This window comes from Pan paniscus, chromosome 4, assembly GCF_029289425.2.
Source record: "Pan paniscus chromosome 4, NHGRI_mPanPan1-v2.0_pri, whole genome shotgun sequence".
Taxonomy (NCBI): Eukaryota; Metazoa; Chordata; class Mammalia; order Primates; family Hominidae; genus Pan; species Pan paniscus.
In genome coordinates, this window is record NC_073253.2 from 121,771,601 (window position 1) to 121,792,782 (window position 21,182).

Consider the following 21,182-nt stretch of genomic DNA (forward strand, 5'->3'; position numbering starts at 1 on the left):
GGAAGGAGAAGAGAGGATCGGGGAGGTGTGTGGGTCAGGTCCTGAAGTGCCTGATAGGCTATTGCAAGGATTTGGACTCTGAAAAAATTGGGGGATAAGTAGGGTTTCCTTCTCCATAACATTGTGATTCTTTTTCATGGGTGCTACCTTCTTTCTCTGAAGACATTAATTCGTAGGATTTAGATTTTGTTTTTCTTGTTTGCATATTTGTCTTTTGTTTTCATCTGTTCACTAAAGCCAGTTTCCCTGGGATTTTACTTTCTTGTTGGTTCATCTTGGTCTTTTCTTTCAGACTTCAAGTTTTCTTCAAAGAAATGGCAATCCTTGGTTGTTATTTCATGTTTAAGAATGAGGGACTGGGCCGGGCACAGTGGCTTGTGCCTATGATCTTAGCACTTTGAGAGGTAAAGGCAGGTGGATCACTTGAGGTCAGGAGTTCAAGACCAGCCTGGCCAACATGGTGAAACCCTGTCTCTAAGAAAAATATAAAAATTAGCCAGGCATGGTGTTGTGCGCCTGTAATCCCAGCTACTCAGGAGGCTGAGACAAGAGAATCACTTGAACCTGGGAGGCAGAGGTTGCAGTGAGCCAAGATTGCGTTACTGCACTGCACTCCAGCCTGAGCGACAGAGTGAGGCTCCATCTCAAAACAAACAAAAAAAAAAGAATGAGGGACTAGAGAAAAAATAATAAGGGACTGGAGTAGCTGCTCCTCATCTTTGTACGTTCATGGATAGGGAGTTGGCACTTTTCCTGGGACTACCATATTCAAAATGGAAGGATGAGGATTTACTCTGGGGCTCCATAACTAGCTACCACGGTTATATATAACTAGCTGCCACGGTTATATATAACTAGTTACCACAGTTTCCTGCACCCAAGTTGTTCAGTTATTTTAGCAATGACCCCTCTGATGCTTTTCCCTCTTAACTGCCTGTAATTTGGGTCTGAGCCAGGGAGAGTGAGGAGGAAGTGTCAAGATTTTTCACAGGCACGTCTTTAATTAAATCTAGTGTTTTCGGAAACTTCTCACCCACTCCTCCTATAGCACCTCACTGGACTTCTGACAAACGGGTCGGTGTTTTCTTATTCCCTGTTGATGCCTATATTCAAGATTATGGCTTCCCTTGCTTTGCTGCATGAGTAAATATTGTACTTTACTTTCTGCTTTGCGTTTTTCCATATTTCAGAAAGTTTCAGAAATCAGTCTTCTGTTGATGGTTTCCCTCCATTATAGCAGGATTATCACTTCTTTTGTAGATATTCATTTTAAAGGCCTTAGAAAGAAAGGAGAAGCAAACATCTGTGCTCCCATTCTCCATCCTGAACTGAAAGCCTGTCACATTTCATTGAAGGTTTTGCTGAAATTAGAAAATACTATATTTTTGACACTCTTTTATCTATCTGCTAATAAATCTGTCAACAACAAAACTAGTTTGTCATTAATGTTTTATTTTAATGTCATGCCAACCGCTAATATCCACTTAACTTTTTTTTGAGATGGGGTCTCTCTATGTTGCCCAAGCTGGTTTCAAACTCCTGGCCTCAGTCCGTCCTCCCACATTAGCCTCCAGAGTAGCTGGAACTATAGGCACATGCCACCATACCTGGCTTCCACTTAACTTTTCTAAATGTTTAAGATTATTTTAAAAGTCAACTGTAGGATTTTACTAAGAATCTGTGATGCAATTATGGTAAGAATCGTTTATACTAAATGTTTCAATCAACAACCCATTAGATAAATTGGCAAAATGTACATACAAACAGCTATGTTTCACAAAACAAGAAAATTTTAATAAGCACTTAGATATATGGAAATACACTCAGCTTTACTCTTAAGAAGAAAATGCAAATGAAACTGTAGTGGAATATTTTTTAAGCTTTTACATTTGCAAAGATCAAAAAGTTTAGCACTAGTCATGATTAAAATGATGATTGTTATTTTGTGTGCCAGCTATTATGCTACGTACTTCAAAATATGTATATTTTTAAGGCTAATACTTTATTAGTGAGAAGATATAAACACTGTTGAATATTTGGGTGCGCATCACAAAATGTCTACTGAGGGCAATTTGGCAATAGCTGTAACATTTTTTCTATCATATACCTTTTGATGCAGCAGTTCCATTTCCAGAAAATTATTCACACATGTAGTAAACATGTAAGGACATTTGTTGCAATGTTGTTGGTATTTGCAAAAGACTGAAATACACCTACATGCCCCATCAGTAAGGAACTGGTTAAATAACATTTCATCCTTACAATGGAACTTTATGCAGTCATTAAAAAGTATGAGGAAGATCTATGGGTACTGAAAGAACACCAAGATACAATAAGTAAAAAAAAAAGCAAGGTGTAGAATAGCATGCTGTCTATCATTTGTGGTTCAAAAATGCACACATTTACATATGCAGTCTCTCCCAGGAAGGACACACAAGTTGCTGGGAAGAGTAGGTGCCTTTGTGGAGAGAAACTGGGTCACCATGAAACAGGGGTAAAAAGAAAATTTGTTTTTCCATTTGTAACTTTTAAATTTTATACTTATGCTTATAGTGCCTATTCAGAAATAAATATGTAGATAGATAAATGAAATTTATAGTTGTCCAAACAAAAATATATGTATCAGAATTGTAAATGGAAGATCATTCTTCTTGACTTGTAAAAATCTAATTTGGGAGATTCTGAGTTTATGAAATTGGAAAAGCTAAAGGGTTTCCCAGCCATCCTGTCTCCATTGCTTACCCCTGCACTTCCGCACTCCATTCTATTTCCTTCTTTTGGTCACTGTGAGGCCTCTCTTTATTTGTACTATGGCTGCTGTCCAGCCCTCTTCCATCTCTATAGCCCAACTCTTTGCTTCCCAAGTATCGTGGCCTGTGTCTGCCAGCCACGGAGCCACTGAATAGGCAGCACTCCAAAAACAAGCGTCTGTGAGGCCCCAGATCTTGGTGAATCCAGGTGCCAACATGGTTTTCACTACAGTTTCAGGAACACTCTACTTTCACAGACCCACCCATGACCACAACAATCCTATTGCCAGGCATTTATTCTATGAAGACCCTCTGATGAAACATATCCTATCTTCAAGACACTTCTAAACCTTTGTTGATCAAGACTGTGGCTTTAAAATGATCAGAGACTTTTAAAAAAATAATTGTAGATGTAAAACTACCTCTACTTCTACTACCATAAGGAAGCTTAGTGATTTTTTTTATGCCTTTAGCTTAGATTAACATGTGGGTAGACTCAAACACAGGGACTCATCACTGTAATTAGAAGGGAACACACCTTCTTGGACTGAACCACAGTGAAACACTTGTTTTCCTTCACCTGAGACACAGCTTAATCATAGCTTCTACCCTCAGCTACTTATTTATTTGGACTTGCATGTGATGTGCCTGAATACAATACATTCCCAGCAGGAGCGGCAAAGGGCCAGTGATGTGACAAGAGAAAGGTGTATTGAGTTTAGCTGAAACTCACAGAGACTATCTCCAGCAGGAATGATACTTGACTCCACATAAGAGTTCTAATTCTGAAAAATTGTGAAATGAGAATTTAAGTCATCATCAAACTAATGAGGTCTGGGAAGTGACAAATATTAGATGGCTGATAGGGATCGTACAACCTGTTTTTGTATGTATAAATTGTGTAACAGTGTGTGGCAGTGTTTTATTGAAACAAGATTTTCCTAGCCAGTAATAAAAATGCTGTTCCCTGGCTGGGCGTGGTGGTTTATGCTTTGTAATCCCAGCACTTTGGGAGGCCGAAGCAGGTGGATCACTTGAGGCCAGGAGTTTGAGACCAGACTGGCCAACATAGCGAAACCCTGTCTCTACTAAAAATACAAAAATTAGCCAGACATGGTGGCAGGCGCCTGTAATCCCAGCTACTCGGGAGGCTGAGGCAGGAGAATCACTTGAACCTGGGAGGTGGAGGTTGCAGTGAGCAGAGATCACGCCACTGCACTCCAGCCGAGGTGACAAGAGTGAAACTCCATCTCAAAAAAATAAATAAATAAAAATAAAAATGCTGTCCCCTAATAGGTGAAGTCAGGTTTAGTTGTTATAAGCATGACTGTCTCACTGCTTTGAAATTTCTACTAAAAACCTTTCAGGCAGGGACCATAACTGATGCTTAAAGTGGGTTGGAGATGGGAGGAGAAATAACCTGCCAAGGCCAAGTAAAGTTTGGTCCTGTGTCTCCAGCATTTTCTACTGCTTCTGTGGATACTTACACCTGCCAGCTCACTTACCTGTCTCACCTACAAAGCTCTGAGCACCCTGACAGCAGGGACGAGTCCAGTAAATATTTGTTGAAAAAGGAGGATTGGTTTTTTGGTTTGTTTTTTCAGTTGACTCTTTTAGTCAAAGTCCGTAACAGGGTTTTGTCTTCTGGTTAAAAAATAAATAAAAACTGATTTCCTTATTTTCATGATTTAAATGAAACCTGTTCAGCTTCGTTGACCGTAACTTTAAAGTTACTAAGTGGCCTGGTTCAGCTTCCTTGACAGTAACTTAAAAGTTTCCAAAAGGCCTTGAGGAAGCATTCCATTTCCCCTCCCACACTGCTCACTCAAACACACGCTAGCCTCTGCTGCTTGAATTCTACATAGCTTCAGTCTGCTGCTGACAAGACCTCCAAGGTAAGGGACGCTTGCAGGAATAATCTTGCCTGTGTGAGGAATTAACTTGCTTGAGCCTGTAGCATCTTTAAGCAAAAACCTAAGATCAAATTGACTCGTAGATGAATTTCACTTCCTCTTTGAGATACTACATAATTAATCCATATCATTGAACGTATAAATGACCACTGTGAGCAAATGCTGAGCTGAGTGCTGTGGAAAAAAACCAGACATTCCCTGCCTTTAAGGAACTTGGTTTAGTGCTGGATAACTAAAAGATTTTTGGGAGAGAAGGTACCAGTACAAGGTATTAATTAATTAGATGCCTAGTGAGTTATAAAATCAGCAGGCAGCATAGAGACTTTTAAGCAGTGTGGAGGATGTGTCCCCTGGCTAGGGCCTTCAAGGAGAGAACCAGTGCTGAAGACAAGACACAAGTTGAAGGAGAAGTGAAGTGTAGAGGATGTAGAAAAAAGCTACTTTGAGTACACTGTATGTTCCATCCTTGAAAGACATTGTTTGAGTAGAACAATATAGAGGCATGCACTGTAATCTTTTCAGTGCTAAGCTAGGGGTCCCGAAACAGGACCACCTTATGTGGTTAAGCACTTAAGTCACCTGCACTGCACACGAATGCCTGACCAAGATGGGTCAGGGTCAAAGAGGAGCTGAAATCTAGCCTCAGTTTTGCTGCCTTCTGACCTTGGTGCTGGGCTGTTTCTGCCCAGAGCAAGAAGCACCTTATCTCTGCCAGGAGCACCTTTTTCAGAGTGGCTCTCTGTACACAAAGATGCTGTATAGGACAGCTCCAGCTCTCCCTCTAAGTCTTCATCTGATCCTGCATAAAATCCAGTAAATATCTGAATAAATGTTGAGATGGATTATTGAAGTTCTATACCCAGTCTCTACTTAAAGAGGGCTTCTCAAGTAGATTTCTGCCTGAATCTGTTGAAGAAAAGAGATAATGTGTTTGTGTCTTGGGGGAAGCGAAAAAAGGCAGAGATGTGCTTTAAGGCCTCTTAACTATTCTAAAATTCTTTGAGTCCACAAATTAAACTTGGTGCTAAGTTTAATAAAGTCCAATTATTATTTTAAACCAAAACAGGGTTTTCCTAATAATATTTCAATGCCTCAGCCTTCCATGTACCTTTGTCACATAATGCAGTTCTGTTATGGACTGAGCCCTTTTAATGTATGTAACTGTTTTAAGTACTTGGAGAAGAATTGAAGAAATAGAAGGTTGGACCTCTGTCCTCAGATATGTATCTACTAGGAAAAGAGAAATGCTTACCACAAAATTAAGAGCGTCAACCATTTGGCCGGGTGCAGTGGCTCACGCCTGTAATCCCAGCACTTTGGGAGGCCAAGGTGGGCAGATCACCTGAGGTCAGGAGTTCGAGACCAGCCTGGCCAACATAGCAAAACCCCGTCTCTACTAAAAATACAAAAATTAGCCAGGCATGGTGGCGTGCGCCTGTAATCCCAGCTACTTGGGAGGCTGAGGCAGGAGAATCTCTTGAACCTAGGAGGCAGTGGTTGCAGTGAGCCGAGATCGTGCCACTGCTCTCCATCCTGGGCAACCAGAGTGAAACTCCATCTCAAAAAAAAAAAAAAGAGCATCAACCATCTGTGGGTGTTATTAGTTAGATACCCTTGTCAGATATACTGGTCTTGATTCTGACACTACAATAGGACTCCTCGCCTAGGCTGCAATTTTCATATGCTGTGAAAAGTGATCAGCAAAGCAACCACACAGCTTAAACTATCCAGTGGCATTTCCTGCCTGCACAGTCATATGCAGGTGAGACTACCAAATAGGTGGTAAATGAAAGTGAAGATTAGCTAATCTCTCATAGCAATGCCATCTTAACATGTCTTTCTTTAGGCTCAGTCTCCATGGAGTCCTCACATCCTCAGAAGTATCGTTTGTGTTTTACTGAGCTGACACACCAAAGAAGTTCTGATCCATAAATAACATTTTGTATTCTTCCTTCAACATCCCTTCCTTTCCCACTTTCCCATTGGAAGTGGTTTCCCCTGCTTCCCAAGAGATCTTCACTGGCCGACTGAGGGAACTCACTTCTGCATCCCCCAAGCTGGTTGTCCTCTGTTTGTTGGTTCTATGGACAAACCTTCTTGACTCACCTTCCCCTCTACTCCCTTCCACCTTCTCTTTTACCAAGGTCAGACCTAGTTTTTCCAAAGCCTATTGATCATGACTGTAAGTCAACACTATCCTAGACCCCGTGGTTAAGACAAAGATGAGTAAGATTCCCACTCCTCCCTGGAGCTCTCACACTGAAGAGTTAATTATGAGGATAAATGGATGAGTAGGTGGTTGGGGGGATGAATGGAGAGAGAGAACACAAAGGTTTTGCAGACAGACATACTAAGTTTGAATCTCAAGTAAGATAGATGCTAGCTCTCTGAACTTAGGCAAGATAGCAAGAGCCTCAGATTCCTCACCTGTAAAATGAGGGTAGTAATTCCTACCTAGTCTGGGTGGTTGTAAAGATTAGAGACTGTAAATTGCTTAGGGAACTGCTTGGTTAAACAACGTGTAAGTGACATAAGAGAAATGCAAACAAAAGGGGTGGGGGTTCCCAGCAGGAAGGCTCACACCTGCAGGAGGCCACACGTGAGCATGTGTACATGTGCGTGTGTGCGTGTGCAGGGCGCTCCCAGCCTCCAGGTGATCTGCTGCCCCAGCACAGCCCATGCAGAGCAGAGCTGGGCAGCACAGACCTGGGAGCCAGCAAGTCCACACAGTCTGGCATTTACAAGTGAAACAGGTGTGACCTGCAGCTACTGCCGTTGGGACACCAGGCAAGGGGTTAGAATGGAGATTGGGAAAGGGCCTCGCTGTCAAAGTTAACTAGCCTATCAGTGAGGAATGAAAATCATTCCATTCTCTAGAAAACCATGTTACTTCATCGTTTTCCTTCCAGCTACCTCTCTCTGAATGTCTAAAGTGAAGCGGTTTCCTTTCTTCTTCAGCTCAGAGGCTGAGAATGGTGTGGAGGAGAAAAAGAAAGCCTGCAGGTCGCCAACAGCTCAATCCCCTACCCCATCTGTGGAGGCGGACTCCCCAGACCAGAAGAAAATCATTAGCCTATGGTAAGTCCTCCGTTGACTCTCTTTGTTCTCTTTTGTCTTTTGGGGAGAGGGCGTTACAGGAGGAGCAGGGGTTTTTTGTTAAGAGTGAGGATTTATTAATACCATAGACAAATAATACTCCTGAGAAAGAATGAGCATTTTTCCTTGATACCCAGGCAGCATCTTTTTCTCCCTCCTGCCCTAGCCTTCAGCAGAGCATCTGCACCTTTCTGAAAGCGCTGATTTTGCTGAGTGATGAGGCCAGGGTGGACCCCTCTCAGGCATATGTTTAGAAAGCTGGGAAGGCTGGCCAGGTTGGAGTGTCTGCCCGGCCTTGGGTGTGCACACCTGGTGTCTCACTTTCCTAGGGGCTGTGAAAAAAGCCGAGGAAAAGAATCCCCATCCCGGGGACCCACCAGGCCACCAGTTTCCTGTGACAGACTAAGAGGGAGGGTTGGTTTGGTTGTGGGGCCGGAGGGGAGAGGTGGTTTTGAGATGTGTAGCTGTAGCCTCATCTTTCTCAGAGGCACCAACTACCATTTGGTAGAGACTAAAGTTGGTAGAGACTAAAGTTGGTAGAGACTAAAGTTGCTTTGGGGCACTTAAAAGATAGCGGTTAAACCAACAGTGTGTGATGGGTGAGTGCAGTTTATCTAAACTGAGTACAGAAATCATTGTGGTCCTTCACCATTATTAGAACTTTGAGAACTGCTACCTTCTACTTCTTTTGGTCTCTGCTAAAAGATTATTAACTCCGCTTTTTGCTTCCTTCCTGGCTTCCCAGCCCATATCTTCTCTCCAAATCTATGCTTCATTCAGGACCAAGAGTAAGTCTTAACTCCTCCCGAAATTTTCCTCTTCTGACTCTAATTCCCAATTATCTCTCCATCTTTCCTGCATGCTGTTTTGTGGCATCTCACTTTTTTTTTTTCCAGTCGGAGTCTCGCTCTGTCATCCAGGCTGGAGTGCAGTGGCACATTCTCAGCTCACAGCAACCTCCGCCTCCCAGGTTCAAGCGATTCTCCTCCCTCAGCCACCCTGGTAGCTGGGCCTACAGGCATGCACCACCATGCCCACCTAATTTTTGTACTTTTAGTAGAGACAGGGTTTCACCATGTTGACCAGGTTGGTCTTGAACTCCTGACCTCAGGTGATCCACCAGCCTCGGCCTCCCAAAGGGCCAGCATCTCACTTTAACAATTCTTTTTCCTCTAGTTGTTTCCCCTCAAAGCCTCACCTAATGCTTCTCTTCACAAAGGCACAAGGCACATTATTTCTCATGTCTTTTACCACTGTTGGCTGACTACAACAGGCACCTTAAAAACACTGTTGGTTTTACTCCAACTTCCCCAGGCTTCAGTAACAATAATACACTCTCACAGGGCATGCTTGCTAAACTTCATGGGCATGCGGTTCCTGCAGTTGGAAAGGGCCCACACTTGGTTTAATGTTCCCCTCTTGCTATCCAGAAATGCTTAATAATTTTTATGTAAGGGGGCCGGGCATGGTGGCTCACACCTGTAATCCTAGCACTTTGAGAGGCTGAGGTGGGTGGATAACTTGAGGTCAGGAGTTCGAGACCAGCCTGGCTAACATGGTGAAACCCCATCTCTACTAAAAATAAAAAATTAGCCGGGTGTGGTAGTGCATGCACTCAGGAGGCTGAGGCAGGAGAATCGCTTGAACCCGGAAAGTGGAGGTTGCAGTAAGCCGAGATTGTGCCACTCCAGCCTCAGCAACAGTGTGAGACTTTGTCTCTATATAAAAATTATTAATTAATAATTTTTACTTGTTTTTACTTTGTTTTTATTAATTAATTAATAATTTTTATATAAAGGACCCCACATTTTCATTTTGCACTGGGCTTCTTGTCACCTGTAGGAAGTGAGAATAACAGGGTTGAAAAGACCCAAAGAAATCCATATTATATACATACATACCCTGTCCACAGGGGCCAGTGTCATGCAGATGAACCCCCTTATTGCTTGTGCCTTTTGAAATTATCAAGGGTAGAGCCACCCTACCTGTCATATTTGCTTGCAGTCCATGGATCTTCAAAAGGTCGGATCATTTCCTTGCCCATTCCATTAACATTTATTAATGGGAATCAGTAGAGGTGATGAATTCAAATCTGTGAATAATATAAATAAAAGGCAAGTTGACATTTGTACAGATAATTTTATTTTCAAATAGAGAACAAATGTTTTTTCATAGCTTCCAAAAAAATGTAATCCCTAAAATTCCCAGGGAATTTATGTCTGTGAATAGCTTCAATGGCCTGTATCTGAAATTAAACTCATTTACCTTGAACTGCTGAGGGGTATTTGCCCTGTGATTTCAGCATTGTGGAATCATACACTGTGGTGGCTAGAAGAGGCCTAGGACATCATATAGTCCATCTTTTCACAGCTGAGGAAACCAGAGCATAATTCTCTAACTTCAGTCCTTTCTGTTTCTCTGTGACACCCATGTACCACCTGAGTTATTTCAGATTGTTCTTAAATCCACTTTGAACCAATTTTTTTAACTGAACCTCATTTTAAGGAATAATATTGTGAAATCATGGATTTTATGTGTCATTTCCTCCCAGTAAACATTAAAGCAACTTCATAATCATAAAACTTATTCATATATATAACTCCAAAAATCATCCATGCATTCTACTTTGAAATGACTGCGTTTAGCCGTAGGGTTGAAGATATGTACAAATGTACACATCCACTAAAATGGAAAATCAGGACTAGAATCATCTTAGAAGGAAACTCTGGAGCTCTGACCTCTGTGCTTAACAGGAAAAAGGAAGACTTGGCTTCAAACATGTTTTGTGGTTTCATTTTTTTTATTCTGATTTCACTTTTATTGTGTTCCCACTCTGGGATGTTTTGTCTCTTTTCCTCATACCCAATTCTTGCTTATCCTGTTAGGCCCAGCATTTTAAGCCCACATATTCTATTGTTTTCCTCTTCTATTTATTTACTTTTTTAAATTTAACTTTATTTTTCTTTTTTGAGACAGAATATTGCTCTGTCCCCCAGGCTGGAGTGCAGTGGTGCAATATCAGCTCACTGCAACCTCTGCCTCCCGGGTTCAAGCGATTCTTCTGCCTCAGCCTCCCGAGTAGCTGGGACTACAGGCGCCCACCATCATGCCCAGCTAATTTTTGTATTTTTAATAGAGATGGGATTTCGCTATGTTGGCCAGGCCGGTCTCAAACTCCTGACCTCAGGTGGTCCGCCCACCTTGACCTCCCAAAGTGCTGTGATTACAGGCATGAGCCACTGTGCCCGGCCTGTTTTCCTCTTCTCTTACCTCCTGTTAGACTTATTGGCTCCATAGCTTCTCCTAACTCCTATAATATGTATTTTTTTTTGGTGCTAAATCATGTACTGCCTTTTTAAAAAAGTGTTTGATGCATGCGTACACAGGCGCCTTAAGGATACAAACTGTGTTATGGGCCCCAAGACATTTAACACAATGCCCCACTCAGTTAATACCTGTTAAATATTAGTGGAATTCTGAAACAAAAATATTCTTTGAACTATAGCTGCAATACTATTTAGTAATTTGCCTCAAGTATTCCTTTTTAAATACTGATTAAAATAGTTTAGTTTTAAAACGATGTAATTATTTTCACAACTTGATTGTTATTTCACCCTCTGTAAGTTACTATTTCTAGTTTTTGATTACAGCCTGATGAAATCATTGCAGTGTCCTAAAGCATGTGCTGTGTAAATGCTCTCAGAGTATCATGAATGATTTTTGATATCCAGAAAAGAAAAACAAATGTCAGGTTTTCTTAGAAGATAGTATAATAATCAAGATTTATTACAATAAATTAATGAAAAATGTATCTCAAAGTGCTGTAATCCCAGCACTTTGGGAAGCCAAGGCAGGTAGATTGCTTAAGTCCGGGAGTTCAAGACCAGTCTGGGCAACGTGGTGAAATCCCATCTCTACAAGAAAATGAGCTGGGCATGGTGGCACGCACCTGTAGTCCCAGCTACTCAGGAGGCTGAGGTGGGAGGATCGCTTGAGTCCTGGATGGGGAGGTTGCAGTGAACCGTGATCATGCTGCTGCACTTCAGCCTGGGCAACAGAGCAAAACTGTCTCAAAAAAAAAAAAATTATCTTATAGAAAACCCTGGACTTTCTTTCTTTAGGTCAAAATCCAGTTTTGATGGTGCCTCTTTAGCAAGTGATAAGAACGACTGTAAAACAGAAAGCAAAAATGACCCTAAGACTGAAAGAAAAAAGTCTTCATCTTCCAGCCAGGTAATTTGAGAATGGAATTTGTATTGTCTTAGAGGGTGACAGGGCTATTGAAGCCAGTGACAAGAAGGAACCCAAGTATGCACCTTCCTGCTGGTCAAGACTAATATAGGTATAGAGTTTAGAGAATTTAGAAGAACAAACAGGCAGCAGTTCCTCCAGTCCATTTTTCAGCAACGTTATATTCCACAACTCATTTTTCAGCACATTGCATGGTGGTGAGTTCCATGCTGTGGCCTCGAACTCTGACAGATACCCAGAGATCAGGGACCAACACAAAGTCATGTGCTTATCCAATAATTGGCAGGACAAGGGGAGTTGTGACATCCTTGTACTGAAATTGAAGAGTCTGATAAGGCACCTGCCTGAATAGTAGTAGGCCAGCCAACTGCACACAGAGGAGTTAGACCTTTGAACAGGGTCAGGATTCTTCTCCAGAACTAATTTTGGTTCTGCTTTAAAATATACCCAGATAGGAAACAAAGCCTAGTTCTATGTCATCAGAGAGTGTGATGCATGTGCTGGGGACAGGAGTTTGGGGTTTTTCTTAATTCTTCACCCCTCTAAATACTTGAATATGTGTTTCCTAAGAGCTAAACCAAAAACCATCGGCACACCCAAGAAATTTAAATATGAAATGTATTAAAATATTATTAATACAAAATTCACTTTTGAATTTCCATAGTAGTCCCAGTAATAAATATCCTTTATAAAGGTGTTTTTTTCCTCTCCAGGATCCAGTCAAGAGTCACATACTGCATGTAACTGCTATGTCTTTTCTTTTTTTTTTCGAGACAGAGTCTTGCTCTGTTGCCCAGGCTGGAGTGCAGTGCCACAATCTTGGCTCACTGCAACCTCCACCTCCCGGGTTTAAGTGATTCTCATGACTCAACCATCTGAGTAGCTGGGATTACAGATGTGCACCACCACACCCAGCTAATTTTTGTATTTTTAATACAGACAGGGTGTTGCCGTGTTAGCCAGGCTCATCTCAAACTCCTGGCCTCAGGCGATCCACCCACCTCTGCATCCCAAAATGCTGCGGTTACGAGCATGAGCCACCGCGCTCAGCCTGCTATGTCCCTTTTAATTGAAAGCAGCCCCACTACCTTTTTTGCCATTTATTATGTTGACATTTTTGAAGAGTTTATGGCCTAGCATATTTTAAATCAAGCGTGCAACCACTGCTCACTGTAGCCATTGAAAACAAAAGCTCAGTGAAGCCATAGAACACCTAGCTTTAATCAAGGTATCTTTCTATAAGGAGTTTATCTGTAAAATAGTTGACTTGCAGGGACCATCTGTCATCTTGATGACCTGGTCTGTAGTTCTTTATGGCAAAACAGGGCCAGTTTTGCCATTGAGACCACTCTTGGTTTGGATAATAAAGCCATCCAGGGCCTCCTACCCATTCTCCTTATAAGAATTTTTCTTCAGAAGCATCCTATGAGGCAGATTGATCCTGTGGAGGGAGGATCGAGTTCTACCCCATAGTTCGCTGCAGGCTTGAACTCCTGGGCTCAAGAGATCCTCCTGCCTCAGCCTCCCGAGTAGCTAGGACTACAGGCACATGCCACCACATCTAGCTAACAGTTCTACTCTTAATAGCTATATGATGCAGGTGAAAGTGTTTTACAAGCTGTAAATTGCTGGCTATCCATTGTTATTGTCACAGTTCTGAAAACAGATCCCTTGAAGATGAAGTGATTTACAGCTTTCATGGTCTTGGGCCTTCTGCTGCCCTGGAGAGTGAAGTCTTTGTATGAAATCCTACTTGTCTTGTCAGTAGCCTACTACTGCATCCTACTCCTGTCACTGGCTAAGGAAATGCCTTCACAATAATACAGTAGGAAGAGTGGCCATATGTTGCCTTAGACTATAGGTCCTTTACATGTATTATCCCATTTAAGCCTCATGGCATCCCTTGAGGCAGGTACTGTTTTTGCCCTCTGGTACAGAAGAGGAAACCAAGGCCCAGGGAGATTAAGTGACTAAGCCATGGTCACACACCAAGAGCTAGAGCCATTACAGCCAAGACTTCAACTCAGGTTTACCTGACTACAAAGCTTTGAACCACTGTACTCTTCTGAGAGTACTCACTGGTACCTTTAGTACCTGGGATCCAGTACCTTCCCTAATGAGATTCCTTAGAATTTCATCCCATTTCTCATCAGGGACATCCTTGTCCAGCCCTGTTACCTCGGCAGTAGGCTGACCAGCAGCTGCATCATTATATCCAACCAGCAAAGCATTAAACTTGTTAGAAAATGAAACTGTGTGCCCAGACTTTCACTGTGTTTTACTGAAGGCTTGTGTCAGAGACTGTAAGATCAGTGAGAAGGAATTCCTAAAGATACTATTAAGGGAGGGAAAATTTGTTGTTGAAGTTGAATTTGTGATGTTTCACAAGAAAGTGAGAATGGTGATGCTTGTATTTTGTTCTCATTGTAGTACAAGGCCAATATGCACTTTCACAAGTTGTTTCTTAGTGTCCCAACGGAGGAACCACTGAAGCAAAGTAAGTTCTGACCTGTTTGACTTTTTAAGCTACATATTTGAAAAGTTGATCATTAGTTTTGGGGAAGAAAAAGGGCATAGTCCATGGACTGAGTCACCAAGGGGATCAGGTTTCTGAAAGTCATAACATAACAATAACATCAGCTTCAGTCAGCTTTCACCAGGCAGCGTGAAAAGATCACAGAGGAGAAAAAGAAACAGTTCTCCATGGGGTATGGAGTCACCCAAGATGGTTCCGTGATACCCTTCCCTTCTTTATTTATTGCTGAAATGCACATGGTTACATTGCTTTAAGATTTAGGATAACAAGCCTGGGGCAAGAGAGGCCACTAGAAGAAGGCTAAAAGAAAACTCACATCCTTAGACATGGACAGACATGTGCTGATGCCACTATGAAGGGTGAGATAGTCACCTAAATATCTTGCCCAGCATGCTAGTTAAGCACGCCTACTAGGCTCTGCAGTGGTTCATCAAGGGGCCCAAAGTTCCATTCTAGCCTCTCTTGATGTGCAAAAGTTGAGGCAAGATGCTGGGTTCCTGCCATGACCTTCAAACAGGAGGTGTGGGTTATGTGCTGTTCCCCTAGTGAGGCCATGTATTTTGAAAACAGTCATTACTGAAAATACTGGGGAAAAGGGGAACAGGTGTACTAATATCAGCACATGGTGACACACCAGGCTAAATAGAGGAGACTTGTAAGACCCCATTCTTGGTCTCTCAGGTACAATGGTAGATTTGCCTTTTCATTCTGATATTTATACTGAAGTTGGTAAGACTTTGAACTTAAAAGCAAACTGGTTGCCACAGCTTTCTTTCCATAAAGATGACAGAAGAAGAGGTAATAAAACTTTTGAGTGTGAATGTATTATCTCTGCCCATCCTTGAGTCACCAAAATATATACATGGTTTTTATTTTAAGTGGAAATTCTAAATGATGCTGTGCCTGTGTATATTTTCCCAGGCTTTACCTGTGCTCTACAGAAAGAAATACTATACCAAGGAAAGCTCTTTGTATCAGAAAACTGGATTTGTTTTCATTCCAAAGTCTTTGGAAAAGACACAAAGGTTGGTATAATTAAAAAAAAAAAACGCTAACCCTATACTTTATTATATATGGTAAATATTAATCATCTTAAATTTAGCTATATTTATAGATATTTGTATCATGGTTATTCTTTTATGTCAAGTTTCTTTTGTTGTAATTCCAAATACTATGCATTCTAAATGCCTCCAGAAGACACTAACTTCCCTTTTTCCCTAAACATTATTTTCTCACTCATTTGTTTATACACATATACCTCATATATACACATGTACCTCACCCATAACCATACCCTAAATCCTTTTTACTCAGATGTCACCAGAGAGCACTCAAAGTTGTTTATATGGAGGGTATGCCATGATTTTCAAAGACATACATTTAAACCAAAATCATTTCTTTTAAGAAACATCAATTTTTATACCATATTTATACCAGTTACCAGTGATATCTAGGACAGCAGGCCTATAAATAAGCTACTTATTAGCACTCCCTTTGTACCCTCACCAGCACAAAATGAGCAGGAAGTAGAGCAGTTAAGGCCTAGCCTGGGTAAGTCAGACACCCTCAGTCCCAAGTGTACTCTGATATTACATCTTTTCATTATTATTAAATATAGATTTGGGGGAGCAGAGACACATGACATCCTGAGGCATTAAGGAGAACAGCCTAAAGGAATTGGCACTGCCCTCTAAACTGGGGACCGTGGGACTATGGCCTATCAAGGAAAAGATAATTCTATCCCACTGACATTTTTTTACCTTTGAGCTATGATGTCACATCACAGTTCATTCAGGCCTCCAGAATAACACCAGAGAAACACCTTCTTGGGTTTGCATGACCTTAGTGAGTTTTCAGTCATTCTGATTCATGATTATGAAGAAGCAACTTTCATACTCATGAAGTCGCTGATTAAAACTTCTTTTTGAGTAGTAGATGTGCCTTATTTAAATATTCTCTCTAAAACCACTGGCAATTGCATAAAGACCACTTAACAAATCTAATAGGAATATTTTCTTTTGTTGGTGTTGGAGCTAGAGGCTAACATACTATTCTTTAGGTAAAACATATTCTTTTTTATTGATTTTTTATCATATAGAGCTATGTTTAGCTAAGCATTATTTGATCGACAGTATTATCTGAATCAGTATAATACAAAGCAATATGAAGCAGTATTTCATATATTTCTACATTTCTGGATTAAAGGTCTTGTTCATGGAATGGGGAAGGGGATTGGGTAGTACTGATCAATGTGATATAGTTCTCAGGAATTCATAGAGAGCCAACATCTCTGAGCAGAGCAGCAGGGACTGAAGATACTAATGAACAAAGTATTAGTCTTTGTTAAGGGATGGGGGATTCACAAAGGCAGTCAGTGCACTTTCAAGCTAATATGACTCTAGCAATGGTTTTAAAGTTCTACTTCTACCTAAGAACTGATAAAAAGAAGTTAGAAGGAGTGACCCTGGTTTTTTGAAGACATGGATATACTGAGATTGCTTTTACAATGTGTAACCTACAGAAGCAGGAGACTGAAAATTAGCAGGGCATGGGAATAAGAACCATGATAGTGACTTGTATGTTCCATCCCTTCTAAGGATGGTGTCAAAGGAGATTTGGGCTTCAGAGATGTTGCAGAATTTCCTCACTGCCAATGGACCTCAGTCCAACATGGTCCAATATGAGCTGAAGGCACCCAAACAATTGCTCTACAACGGGAACTTTCTAATCAAGTTCCCCTTCTAAAGCAGTTTACCCTGGAAAAATGTTACCATTACCCTGGAAAAATATTATCATTTACCCTGGAAAAATATTAATAAAGTATAGCCTTAATTTAATCCGGACCTTTTTAGTCAGCCTGTTGGTATTTTCAGATGCCAGTAAAATTAACATGCATGTATCACATTCTGTCTAAGCTCAAACTGAAAAGTGACTTAAGCTTTATTTTACAAATGTTATCTGGCTGTAATTTTATACTCATGAAGCAATTGCTTGAAAACTCCTTCTTAAGGGTGTTCCATGCCTTAGATTATGAAAAATCTAAATTTCTAGCCCTTTGTCACTGCATGTTTGTATTGTTGCTCAGAAACAAAATTAGACTCATTTTTAAAAAATCATCATCTAAGTAGATCTCAAATTCTTTTTTTCCAAACTTATCCCAACTTGTAAGTTCTGAATTGCCTCCTGCCTTTGAAAAATGTTGTGAGTAGAGTTCTTTGGCAAACAGTTTTTAGAAAATGTCTTGATTGGTTTAGCCCCTTGTTCTTCCATAGTCTTCCAGCCTAGATCATTGAGGGCAATAAATAAGCCCATCTCATAAACCCAGATGTGAATGCAAATATTCAAAATTAAAAGCTCATTTTGTGGCCAGGCACAGTGGCTCACGCCTGTAATCCCAGCACTTTGGGAGGCCAAGGCGGGCAGATCACCTGAGGTTGGGAGTTCAAGACCAGCCTGACCAACATGGAGAAATCTCATCTCTACTAAAAATACAAAATTAGCTGGATGTGGCCGGGCGCGGTGGTTCACACCTGTAATCTCAGCACTTTGGGAGGCCGAGGCAGGCGGATTACCTGAGGTCAGGAGTTTGAGACCAGCCTGAACAACATAGAGAAACCCCTTCTCTACTTAAAATACAAAATCAGCCAGGCATGGTGGTACATGCCTGTAATCCCAGCTACTAGGGAGGCTGAGGCAGGAGAATCACTTGAACCCAGTGGGTGGAGGTTGCGGTGAGCCGAGATCGTGCCACTGCACTCCAGCCCAGGCAACAAGAATGAAACTCCATCTCAAAAAAAAAAAAAAATTAGCTGGGTGTGGCGGCGCATGCCTGTAATCCCAGCTACTCAGGAGGCTGAGGCAGGAGAATCACTTGAACCTGGGAGAAGGAGGTTGCCGTGAGCCAAGATTGCACCATTGCACTCCAGCCTGGGCAACAAGAGCAAAACTCTGTCTCAAAAAAAAAAGCTCATTTGCTTCCTTCAAGCTGGCAGTACTTACATAAAGCCCATCTCTTTGAGAATATGTGAGGCATTTTCAAGAAGTAGATGTTCAAGTGAGTGTGAGTTCCTAGGGAAGGGGGAAGTCAGATCATTTTACCATGGCTGTGTGCGACTCTATTTTCAGGGATTGAAGTGATGTGATCCATTTTCCTTTGAGATCAAACTTGGTTGGAGAGGTATAACATAAATTATCATGAACTTCTGTTCTTTGTGCCATTTGATACATTCTTATAGCACATTGTATTGAAAAGAACCCACATTTGGAATCAGATTGGCTTGAATTCCATCTTTGTAACTTCTTATGTATGACATGCACCTCTCTAAATAAATTTCTTTATTTCTCATAATATTGACTATGTATGATCATAATTAAATTAAATTCTATCTGGTAAATAGGTATCAATAATGGTAGCTTCTATAGTTACTGTTGTTGTTATTCTTTGTTGAACCAGAAAAGTATTTAGAATTCTTTTATGTCACCCATCCTGATTTCATGAAACAAGTGAGGAGGCGAATGAAATTTTTATTCATCACTGGGCATTGTGCATATATTATCTCACTTAATCCACAGAAAATCCTGAGAAGCAGACGAGGCTAGCTCCAATTTATAAATCAAAAAACCGAGGCCTAGAATGGATAGCTTACACGGGGGAGTGGGTCATGTAGATACAGGTTGAGAATCCCCTATCCAAAATGCTTGGGACCAGAAGTGTTTTGGATTTCAGATTTTTGCAATATCTGCCAACATATAACTGGCTGAGCATTCCTAATCCAAAAATCCAAAATCTGAAATGCTCCAATGAGCATTTCCTTTGACCATCAATATCAGCATTCAAAAACTTTTAGATTTTGGAATAGTTTGGATTTATGATTTTCAGATTAAGGATGCTCAACCTGTAGTAACAGAACTGAGCCAAGAATTCAGGTCCCAGATTTTCTATCCAGTGATGGTCCTATTATACCAGTTCTTTTTAACATGCACCTAGAGACAGAGGAGAGTGGGGCATGTGGAAGTTAGCCCAAAGTGGATGACCACAAGCTTGAAATTTCTTTAGAGACTTGGGCTTATCTTTAAAATGAATACATATTTTGCATTCTATTTCCATGTCTGAAGATAAACGTTTCCCACCAAGATCTTCAGTCCAATTGATGATTAAGATTTATCCTCTGGCTTAGTAAGCCCCACTTTGAGGAGCTCAGTGATACATCCCTGCCACTCTGTAAGACTGGCTTTTTTTCATGGAGGCTGGAGAGCTTGCTGCTGGTTTTGATTTCTGTTTACCTTTTTTTTCTTTTTTCCTTTAATGTGAAGATTTGAAGTGCTGTTCTGTCAAGTCTGAACTGGCATTAACTTGCTGATTCTGTTTCAGATCTCTATTCCAGCTTTCTCGGTAACCCTAATAAAGAAAACCAAAACTGCTCTTCTAGTGCCAAACGCCCTGATCATAGCAACAGTCACAGACAGGGTGAGTATGCAGCCAAGTGAGGGCGTCTTTGCTTTGTCCCCCTGCTCTGGGCTCTGCTGCCTAAGGGGTCTCTTGCCAAGGACCAAGACTCCAAACCATAAATATCATCTCCTGTGGTGAATCAGGAAAATTCCATAAGACTAATTTTAAAAATTATAGCCTGTAGACATTCATGTAGTGCTGTTTCCCTTCACAAGGTGATTTATTCTCATAGAAGTGTTGCCAATTTTGAATTTCCTGCTGACTTAATTATACTTGCCTGACCAAGGTCAAAAAAATAAAATTCTTTCTCAACTTCTGCTAGGTCAGGCTAAACTGATACATTCAGTTCCTTTAATAATAGTCTTAAAGGAAAAAAAAAAAAAAAAGGAGGTCAGGCCTTTAATTCCAGCACTTTGGGAGGCTGAGGGCTGAGGTGGGAGAATTGCTTGAGCCCAGGAGTTGGGAACCAGCCTGGGCAACATGGTGAAACCCCATCTCTACAAAAAACATAAAAATTAGCCAGGTGTGGTGGTATGTGCCTGTGATCCCAGCTACTTGGGAAGCTGAGGTAGGAGAATCACTTGAGCCCAGGAGGTAAAGGCTGCAGTGAGCCATGATTGTGCCACTGCACTCCAGCCTGGGCAACAGAGCAAGACCCTGTCTCAAAGAAAAAGAAAAAGGACAAGGCCAGGCATGGGGGCTCACACCTGTAATCCCAGCACTTTGGGAGGCCCAAATGGGCGGATCGCTTGAGTCCAGGAGTTCAAGACTAACCTGCGCAACATGGCGAAACCCTCTGTCTTCAAAAAATACAAAAATTAGCCGGGTTTGGTGGCACACACCTGTGGTCTCAGCTACTGGGGAGGCTGAGGTGGGAGGATTGCTTGAGCCTGGGAGACAGAGGTTGCAGTGAGCTGAGATCGAGCACCACTGCACTCCAGCCTGGGTGACAAAGCGAGACCCTGTCTCAAAAAAGTAATAAATATATATAAAGAACAAGAACAACAAAACCACCACCTTACTGACAGGGTGAGGCAGGCAGGTTGATAGTGAGGAGTTCCTGGTGTGGGGGTGGCCAGCCTCCCCATAACCTCAATCAATACCTCCCTAGAGCCATTCCAGATAAATAAAACTTGCACCTGCTCTGCAACTGCAGGTACAGGATCAGTTTTTAGACCTGCTTTACT

The 21,182-nt window shown here is 41.5% G+C and overlaps 1 protein-coding gene across 4 annotated transcripts in view; it reads left to right on the top strand.

Annotated features, from left to right (window-relative positions):
• GRAMD2B (GRAM domain containing 2B) overlaps positions 1-21,182 on the top strand; it is a 75,441-nt gene that overhangs the window by 34,720 nt on the left and 19,539 nt on the right. For 2 of the 4 annotated variants that reach the window (XM_034960429.3, XM_003826686.6), the window contains exons 2-7: positions 7,622-7,741; positions 8,505-8,547; positions 11,881-11,992; positions 14,441-14,507; positions 15,468-15,571; positions 19,918-20,013. In XM_034960429.3, the coding sequence (XP_034816320.2) occupies positions 7,622-7,741; positions 8,505-8,547; positions 11,881-11,992; positions 14,441-14,507; positions 15,468-15,571; positions 19,918-20,013 (542 nt within the window). The remainder of the gene's footprint in view (positions 1-7,621; positions 7,742-8,504; positions 8,548-11,880; positions 11,993-14,440; positions 14,508-15,467; positions 15,572-19,917; positions 20,014-21,182) is intronic. The other 2 variants (XM_034960424.3, XM_003826683.6) reach the window with 1 other exon arrangement.